The 9,901-nt window shown below is 43.7% G+C and overlaps 1 protein-coding gene across 1 annotated transcript; it reads left to right on the top strand.

Moving 5' to 3' along the window:
* Positions 1-745: 745 nt before the first annotated feature.
* On the top strand, positions 746-9,853 carry LOC118943634 (glutamate-rich protein 6-like). The gene is made up of 3 exons (XM_090216410.1): positions 746-909; positions 9,159-9,387; positions 9,576-9,853. The coding sequence occupies exons 1-3, from the start codon at positions 746-748 to the stop codon at positions 9,822-9,824; spliced, it is 642 nt and encodes a 213-aa protein (XP_090072536.1). The 3' UTR covers positions 9,825-9,853.
* The last annotated feature ends 48 nt before the right edge of the window (positions 9,854-9,901 follow it).

The following is a 9,901-nucleotide window of genomic DNA, read 5'->3' as shown; positions in this document are numbered from 1 at the left end:
AGTGAACAGATCGCCAGGTGGAGCCCATAGCAGCAGTGCAGCAGGCAATGGGAGTAGGTTGGGAGAAGCTTTCATTTCTGGAGGCAGAGTTCTTGTAGAAAATGCCAGTGTGTGGTCTCTGAACAGCAGGGGGGGCCTTCAAGGTCTCTGGATTTGGGTGGGGTAGCCTGCCAAAGGCTTCGACACCTCTCACTTCACACGTCAGTGCTAATTGAAGTTGTATCTTCCTGTCAGTTGTTTTGTTGTGAGTTGGCCTGGAAGATGACTACGTTTCTGATGGAGGAGAAGGAGGAGGCTGCATTTGCTGCAATCCAGGGGAGCAGGAAGATTGATGTAAGCCCTCACCCACCCTTCAAGAAGGCTGCGAAGGAACGGGTGGAGCAAAGGTCATGACCAGACTCTCGTATGATTGATGAGGCACTAAAAAGATCCCAATATAATACACTCTTAATTTATTGTAACTTTGACATGATATCCCACAGCACTACTTTAAAACATCACTGAAATCTTAATGGTACTATTCTCAAACATCAGGTTGAAAGAATGGGACGACCAGAATTGCATGTTTTCAACTAAACAAAGTAAGTCTACTCACAAGGCCACCACCCCTTTGTTACATGACATGTATTATCTCATTCTTTAAGATACTGAAAGTTGTTTGGAATCCACTGATTAAAGTGAAAAACTTTTAATATAGTAGAGACAGACATCTTAGGCTGGTGGACTTTACTGACTCATTGTGTTGATGCTTTTAACATTGCAGGATCTAAAGTTAACTTGCGTAACACCATTTGCTATCGACTTTCAAATGAGGTCTGGACTGCAGAGAAGGAAGACTCATTCGCCGAAATGGAAATCATTGATTCTCCGAACACTCTCACACTTTATGGAGAAGAACAAGGACATAAGGTATACTAACTGAACTTTTAATGACAATTTTCAGCACGGGGGATGTTAACAAATAGATTAGCTCACTCAATATACTTCAGTGAAGGCCAATGGCTATGCTTGTGCAGTACATGTCAATTCATGATTGCTGTTTGATTTTATAGGTAAAGCACACACTAATCAAGCTCTATGAGAGTGGTCAATCATTTGTCACCATATTTCCAGATGGAACAGGACAGGTTTTGTATCCTTTTGGAGAGAATATTCAAAAAATGTATTCAAAATATACAATATATTGATTTTGAGTTATATGTTTTATAACATTTTTAAAAGTATCGTTGATCAGAGAATATGCAGGATGGTCAGATCGTTTACCTTAATGGAGTGAAAGCTATCCATCAGGAAGACTTGCCGTTCTCATATTTGCAGTCCATGGTGCTGATTACACCTATGTGATCCTGGAGGACAAAGATCTGGTACCCAACATCCAGGCCATCTTTACATCCAGGGGTCAGGCCACCTGCTATCATCCCAATGGTCTTATATGGTGTGTATAATATAGTATTATGCAAATGAAGAACGAAAATGGTACCCTATAGATTTTTAGCTTCCTTGGTGGCTGTGTAGGTCTATATTTGGTAACTTGACATCTAGGGTGTTTCTGAAAATGCACGCTACCGTGCTCCGAGCATGCAAATTCGAGCATGGGAGGGTGGGAGTATGAGTCCAAATCGAAGTATGCGAAATGGCTCACAGACGGCACTTTTCAAATGTGTACTCCGTTTGTACATATTTTGAAGCATGCATCAATGCAAGTTTAAACAGAAAGTATGCACAGAACATGACGCAACCACATAAAAAAATGATGAACACTTTCTTGAAATCAATTGCGGCCATTATTAAATAGCTGAAACGAGAGAAAATACACTCCGACTTCGGAATGACATGTTGACAATTCACATCTCATATGTTGCCCGACTACAATATTTTATCTTCATACATACATTACTAAATAAACACTGTGTTAATTTTGGAAGGTTTACCTGCCTACAATACCCACTGTAGTAAGTAAGTCAATAGGGTTAACTGTCTAGCTACTACTGTTAGTTAGCCATATAGCCACAAAGAATTGTTAGCTAGCTAGCCACCTACGAATATTTGACATCTACCTTGCATAACATTAGTTTTAGGTCATTTTGCCTGTTAAACTATCTGGTTAGCTACATTATTACAATTCACATACAGCTAGTTGATAGTTATGAAGTAAAATGTTTGCTTTGTGTATATCTTGTTTGTTGTCTCTATTGTTGCCATTGTCCTGGCTGGAAGAAGGTTCAGTGAATGGGAGGTGCAGCGTGATGTGATACAGTAGGGGGAGTGCGAGTGCTTCTCAAACAGGGTTGGAAATGTTACTTTCTAAAACTGAATGTTACCAATTGAACGACATCTATTGCAGGATAAATCAATGTTAAAGTTTACAGCTTTAATTTAGTTTCAGCTAGCAATATATGGATGTTAAAATGCACTTTATGGGTTGCTTATGTTTGCTTCTTCTAACCCATCGCCAGGGTTGGGTATGTTACTTCTAAATGTAATCCTTTACAGTTACTAGTTACCTGTCCAAAATTGTAATCAGTTACGTAATTTTTGGATACTTAAACTCAGTAACATAATCTGATTACATTCAGTTACTTTTAGATTACTTATGTTATGGATTGGTTATGTAGGCTTCTTATAACCTATCGCTTTCGACCTCATATAATAATACGATTAAATGTTATCTTTACATTAAAAAGCAATAATTCCAATAAATATTATACTCCTTGATCTTCAAGAACAGTACTTGGAAATATGGAAGTATAGATGTTCCAAATAGTTTAACCTGAGCATAACCCCAGAACGAAGGACTTACTAGCCAGCCCTACCTACTCTGTTGTTTATGCTTTTGTTGTCATGAAGGTCTGATTGGGCTCATTGATTCGAGTTGGAAAAAAATTGCTGCGCTCATGGAATGGCGTGCTTTGAGCACTACTGAAAAATGAATGTCATATGCTGCATTTGCTATAGGCCTATTGTTTTTGTTGGTGACACTTTGATATCTTGATAATATGCAGCTGTTTAAAGGGCAAATTTATTTAAGTCCAAAAAATGTAAGCCCAAAAATGGATGTAGCAAATACAGATTGCCCCTTTAAGTCTATCAAAAGTGTACGAGTTTAAGAATGTGTCCTGTAGGAAAATGGATTTGATTTTTTATCAGCATGAATTAGATTGAGCAATAAAAGCCCCACTTTTATTCCAGAGGCTGGGATACGCACTATGCAGCTGTTGCAAGAGCATATTTTTCCATGGCTGTCCACTGGTTTCAAAAACATTGATTGACAGGCATCTTAAACTTGAATTCAACCATTATTGCGTTCAAATACACAATTCAGATTTGTGAACAACCATCCACAACAACCATAATTCATAAGGCACAAATAGCAAAATGAGAGAGTAGCAATGTGACTCACATCAATGTAGATATCAATAGTAAGTGATATCCGTATCGCCGTAGACTACACCACTGCTGTCATCCTTACCTCCAAGCTTTATTCAAGTTGGAAAATCTTTGGATGCCGACAGCAGTCGCACCATTGGAAGACACAGCTTTGACTGTAGCCTACAAAAGCCTATTCCTGCTCTTTTCTCACGATCCATCGAACACATTCGGTGTGTCATCGTAGGGGTCTCTGACTTGTGGTCAGACTCGCTCAGGTGGAACAAACTTAATATTGGCCTTTTATCAATATTGATTTGAATGTCATTGAGAATTCAGAGGGGTGTCAAAGATTTTTTTTTTCTGCAAACAACCTTTCTGAATTTAAAAGTAATCCTCGAAGTAATCATTTTGTTTTTCAAAAGTATCTGTAATCTGATTACAATATTTCTGCTGGTAACGTAACGGATTACAGTTACCATTTTTTGTAATCCCTTACATATAACGGATTCACATGTAATACGTTACTCCCCAACCATGTTCTCAAATGTAATGATTTATGTGTTCCCCACACACTCTCGTCTCACAAGAATGTCCTCAAGAGAACGTCCTCTGAGAATGCACTCGGAGCATGAGCATGTGGAACATGGTAGTATGCATACTGAGAAACACCGGTAGTATCTGTGATCTTGCTGTTCTGCATGTTCCCTTTCAGTCGGTCACTCGGTATGTCATACCATGGAGAGTCAACGACCAATCATATTCACCTGAAGAAAAGTGAAATTACCCCCAACGGGTTGAGGCATGCCGAGCCTACCCTCGGAAGCTCCAGCTCCTGGCTATAATACATAATACCGGGGCTCGCATTCATTTCCTCAATTCTTCTCTCTTCAGCTCGCCTGACGGAAGAACGTGTCATGCAATTGACAAACTTTTCAAGCACATGAAGACTATGAGATTTGGCTCTGACGTAGGTGTCTGTTAGTGGTGAGAGAGTACTTGTCCCCCTAGATGTTGCGAGGTACCAACCGCCGTCTTTGTGAGACAGAGGATTATCTCCAATTGTGTGATTCCCACCGTGAAGCATGGAAGAGGAGGTGTTATGGTGTGGGGGTGCTTTGCTGGGGAAACTGCCTGGGATTTATTTATAATATAATACACACTTAACCAGCATGGCTACCACAGCATTCTGCAGCGATATGCCATCCCACCTGGTTTGCGCTTAGCAGGACTATCATTTGTTTTTCAACAGGACAATGACCCAACACACCTTCAGGCTGTGTAAGGGCTATTTGACCAAGAAGTAGAGTGATGGAGTGCTGCATCAGATGACCTGGCCTCCACAATCACCAGACCTCAACCCAATTGAGATGGTTTGGGATGAGTTGGACCACAGACTGAAGGAAAAGCAGCCAAAAAGTGCTCAGCATACATGGGAACTCCTTCAAGACTGTTGGAAAAGCATTCCAGGTAAAGCTGGTTGAGAGAATGCCAAGCGTGTGCAAAGCTGTCATCAAGGCAAAGGCTGGCTACCTTGAATAATCTCAAATCTCAAATATATTTTGTTTTTTGTAAAAAAACAAAAAAAGTTACTACATGATTCAATATGTGTTATTGCATAGTTTTGATGTCTTCACTTTTATTCTACAATGTAGAAAATAGTAATAAAAAAATAAAGAAAAATGAATGAGTAGGTGTGTCCAAACCTTTGACTGGTATGTTCGGGTCAATGGAGGTTGGTTAATAACTAGGTGTATGGAAAGTTACTGAGTTGGGCAATGGAGGGAGGCAGAAAGTTTTCATTTGGTCAAACATGTTATTGTTTATTCTCATGGATCCTGTGAAGGGAGGCAAAGGGCAACTGTCTGGTTTCAGTCAATGATAAGGTAGGACAGCCGTGGAGTAGGGAGGAGTGAGGAATTCGGCCCGTGGTCAGGTCAGATGAAGTGAGAAGGAACAGTCCTATTACACACATATACTTACATGCCCACAAAGGATCTAGCAGGAGGCGGGGCCATGACTACATCAGTAAGAGGAACCAATTAAGTTCCTGACTAGCAACAGAGATTTATTGGCTGTGTAAGGAGTTTACTTCTCCTAGTAGGAGGGTGTAAATATATGGGCTTGTGAAAACCTGTCTGACTTTGTAGCTGTTTGACCCAGTGGGTGAATAAACTTGGTTTGACCTTTTTCCTAGTCCTCCATTTTAGATTTTACTCTGTATGTTTAGAACCTAACAACACGGGAAACTGTTGAGCATGAAAAACTCAACAGTGTTGCAGTTCTTGACTCACTCAAACCGGTGCACCTAGCACATGCTATCATACCCCGTTCAAAGGCACTTTTACATCTTTTGTCTTGCCCATTCACCCTCTGAATGGCACACATACACAATCCATGCCTCAATTGTCTCATGACTTAACAATTCTTATTTAACCTGTCTCCTCTCCTTTACACTGATTGAAGTGGATTTAACAAGTGACATCAATAAGGGATAATAGCTTTCACCAGAATTCACTTGTCATGGAAAGAGCAGGTGTTCCAAATGTTTTGTACACTCCCCCAAAAAATGTTTCAGAGGATTCATTTCAAGGCTATGGCCTACTGGTCCTGCCTTTCAGGCTCTCCCTATCACCCGCACCTTTTCTATGGTGGTGGAGGCAGCTGTGACACTGGTGCGGTGCCAGAGGATCAGAGTATTGACCTTTCTGGACGATTGGCTGGTCGTAGTGGAGTCGAGGGAACAGGTGGACTGCCACACTGGTTTCCCATATTCAGTCTCTGGGGTTCATAGTGAATCACAAGAAAAGTTGTTTGACTCCGCCACAGCGCATTCAGTTTCTTGGTCTCGTTCTGGACTCAATTCTAAATCATGCATATTTGTTCCAACAGAGGACGGTCACATTACGGCTCTGGCTGGCACAGTTTCAGTTGGGGCACTCTGTGCCTTTTACCTTGTGCTTGCAGTTATTGGGACTGATGATGCGCTTGTTTCAGTGCTGGGTGGTTGCTACTCGTCTGGGTGCATCTCACCACTGCCATCAGTTCCTCAAGGTATCTCCAACGTGCCTAAGAGAGTTGACTCCTTGGAGTGACCCACTACTGCTGTTGCAGGGGGTTCTCATGGGCCGGGTAGTGTCCCGCAGGGGGATCATGACAGACGCATTCTTACTGGGATGGGGAGAGCTGTGTGTGGGCTACTCAGAAAGAGGGATTTGGTCAACAGCGCAAACGGCTCTGCATATAAATTACCTAGAGCTACTGACTGTTTTGCTAGAACCAAGGTATTTTCTTCCAATGTTGGAGGGCCAGCATGTGTTGGTAAGGTGCGATCAAATACACCAACAGGCAGGGTGGGACGTGGTCTCTCTTTCTGCTAAACTTGGCCTGTAATCTGCTCGTATGGACCAGTGCGCATTTGCTGTCGCTCAGGGTGACAGCAATTGCTGGCTCTCAACGTGGGTGTGGATCTACATTCCAGGGGGGGTCCTAGCTCTACGGAGTGGAGACTGCCTCCCTCTGTGGTTGTCCAGATATGGGACCGGTTCGGCAGGGCTGAGTGTACACATCGCGAGTAAAACACGCATTGTCGTCTGTTCTTCTCAATGAGGGATCTGGGTGCTCCGTTGGGAATGGAGGCTTTGGCGTATCAGTGGCCTCGGACCCTGCTCTATGCGTTTCCTCCGGTGGACCTGATTCAGGCCACCGTGGAGAGGGTCCGTCAGGAGGGTCTGTTGTTGATTCTGGTGGCTCTCCGTTGGCCCAGACAACTCTGGTTCCTGGAGATCATCCGCCTGTTGGGTGGGGACCTGTGGAGGGTTCCGTGTTGTTGGGATCTATTGTCCCAGGTGCACGGGAGAGTTTGGCACCCACGACTACAGATATGCGATCTATGGGTTTGGCAATGAAAAGTTGAAATTGAGGGCTAGTGGTCACGTGCGCCCTCTACGAGAGGGTTGTATACATATAAGTGACGCACGTTAGAGGGTTGGTGTCTGGTTAAAGGAGTTTCTCCTTTTCAGAGCTCTTTGGAAGAAATGTTTGTTCTTGCAAGATTTTTTGCACCTTAAACGTTTATATGGCAGCTATCTCAGTGTGTCATGTAGGGATTGACAACTCTAACCCGGGGTCTCCTCCTCTGGTGATGCGGTTCCTTAAAAAGGTGTGCATCTGCTCCGATCAGTGTCTAAGCCTATGGCACCAACCTGTGACCTGGCTTTGGTCTTGTGTCGGCCAAATGCATTTGGGATCTCCATCAGTGCACCCTTCCTGTTTGGAGTTCGCGCCAGGCTACTGCAAAGTGATGTTACGCCCTAATGCAGCTTTTGCTCCCAAGGTTATGCTTATGTCTTACAGGTCCTTAGCTTTCGAGCTGTTCCATTTCTGGCCGCCTCTGTTTCCTTCCAGTGAACAACGGAGGTTGCATGGACTGTGAACGGTGTGCGTTTTACACATGTACTGTATATGGATAGGACTGCGTTTGTGACCAGAATTCACAAATTCAGCTCGCGGCAGGGTGCTTTCTAAGCAGCGTCTTTCTCATTGGATGTTGGAGGCTCCCTGAAATATTGCAGCAAAGGACAACGGTTGGCTAGCGGTGTGCCACTCCACTAGGGGTGTGGCGGCTTCTTGGGCACTGTTCAGGGGCATGTTGATTGGTGATGTCTGTGCTACAGCGAGTTTGGGTTCCCCACATACCTTTTTCCCAGTGTGGCTCATAGTGTTCTTATGACATTTCAGGCTCATAAGGTATTGTTCTTGGAATCATGGGATCTATGGACTTGGGCTGCAGTGGCAGTGTGTCAGTGTGCATAGCCAAGTTGCATCAGGTCCTGGTTCCCTATATGGGTCTCTGACAGTTCAGGACTCATGAGGATTTGACAGTTCAGGCTTCTCAGGTAAGTGGATTTCGATTAAGGCAGCCCCCCGCACCTCTCTGATTGGGGGGTTGGGTTAAATGCAGAAGACACATTTCAGTTGAAGGCATTCAGTTGTACAAGTGACTAGGTATCCTCCTTTCCCTTCATTAGGGGAAAAAGGTGGCTTGTGTAACCCCTTTTTGGAGACGATGGAACCTGTGTGTACGTGGGCTGCCATGGGCCTCCTAGTTTGGTACCCTCTGGGCTGGCTTTGGACATGATTGTATGTCTCCATTGTATGTTATACCAAGTGACCGACTGAAAGGGAACTTACAGTTATGAATATAACTACTGTTCCCTGAAGGAGGGAATGCGGAAAAACATATTTTGGCCCCATGCTGTCAGAGGGTTGATGAAATTCATGCGAGCCCGGCATGTGAGCCAGGAAGGTGGGGCTTCCGAGGGTGAGCTCCATTGGCCCGTTGGGCGTTTTCTTCAGGTGAATATGGTTGCTCATTGACTCCCCATAGTATGTTATCCCTCGTTCAGTCCTTCAGGGAACAGTACTTACAGTGGGGCAAAAAAGTATTTAGTCAGCCACCAATTGTGCAAGTTCTCCCACTTAAAAAGATGAGAGGCCTGTAATTTTCATCATAGGTACACTTCAACTATGACAGACAAAATGAGAAAAAAAAATCCAGAAAATCACATTGTAGGATCACATTGTAGGATTTGCTAATAAATTCATTAAAAATCCTACAATGTGATTTTCTCTCTCTCATTTTGTCTGTCATAGTTGAACTGTACCTATGATGAAAATTACATCATATTTTTAAGTGGGAGAACTTGCACAATTGGTGGCTGACTAAATACTTTTTTGCCCCACTATATATTCATAACTGTACATTTGTGTTTTATTTGCTTGTTTGGCAGGGTGAACCTTACCCAGCTGGGAGGCTCCTGCTGCAGTGACACCGGGGCTATGAGGAGGCGCTGGAGTTGGCTGGACCACGAGCCCCATGTCCACGCCCCTCCCTTCCAGCCCATCTGTCTGACCCTCAGCCCCAACATCAGCCTCCGCATCCAGACACAGGACTGCATCTACCTCACCTTCACCTCTCGCAAGAGCAGTGTGAGGTTCAACGTGGGGGCCAAACTCAAGGTGAGACACTGACATGGTCAATTACAGATTCAAGACACCAGGTGAGTGGCGTATATTACTCTAATCATGCGAGCACAGAATACCATACTTTATAATGAGCACTGAAGTTGATCACAGTTGTCACATCCTTCCACAGCTTTCTACTAAGACCCACTCATATCAGAGCTGATCACTTTGCTTTTCCCCAGCTGGAGCACTTGAAGAGCCTGATGTTGCCTGGGCCAGACCTGGACCAGAGACACCTCCACATGAAGAGTGCAGAGATCTACAACCTTCTGCAGAGGATCCAGGGCTATATCACCTACCAGCAGGCCCCAGGTCCACAGAAGGTTACGCCCCAATATAGCCTGGTCTCTCAGATGGAGAGACTGAAGACACCTCTGGACAAGCACCACTCAGTCAAGAAGAGAGTTCAGATAGCTACCAAAGCCAAATAATTCATTTTTCATTAAATTGGATACAGCAACTCGTCTAGTCTCAAAAACAAAAAAAATTGCACAATGAGACAATAGTG

Source organism: Oncorhynchus mykiss, chromosome 22 (genome assembly GCF_057628025.1).
Source record: "Oncorhynchus mykiss isolate SJ-2025 chromosome 22, ASM5762802v1, whole genome shotgun sequence".
NCBI classification, from domain to species: Eukaryota; Metazoa; Chordata; class Actinopteri; order Salmoniformes; family Salmonidae; genus Oncorhynchus; species Oncorhynchus mykiss.
The sequence above is the reverse complement of the archived record's forward strand: the minus strand, read 5'-3'. Positions and strand labels throughout refer to the sequence as shown.

What these genes read in the sequence shown, in the direction of transcription:
- LOC118943634 (XM_090216410.1), top strand. Translation starts at nt 746, where the DNA reads ATGCTTTTAACATTGCAGGATCTAAAGTTAACTTGCGTAACACCATTT. An exon ending in GAGAAGAACAAGGACATAAG is followed by an intron (nt 910 to 9,158) that starts GTATACTAACTG and finishes CTTGTTTGGCAG; the next exon opens with GGTGAACCTTACCCAGCTGG. An exon ending in ACGTGGGGGCCAAACTCAAG is followed by an intron (nt 9,388 to 9,575) that starts GTGAGACACTGA and finishes GCTTTTCCCCAG; the next exon opens with CTGGAGCACTTGAAGAGCCT.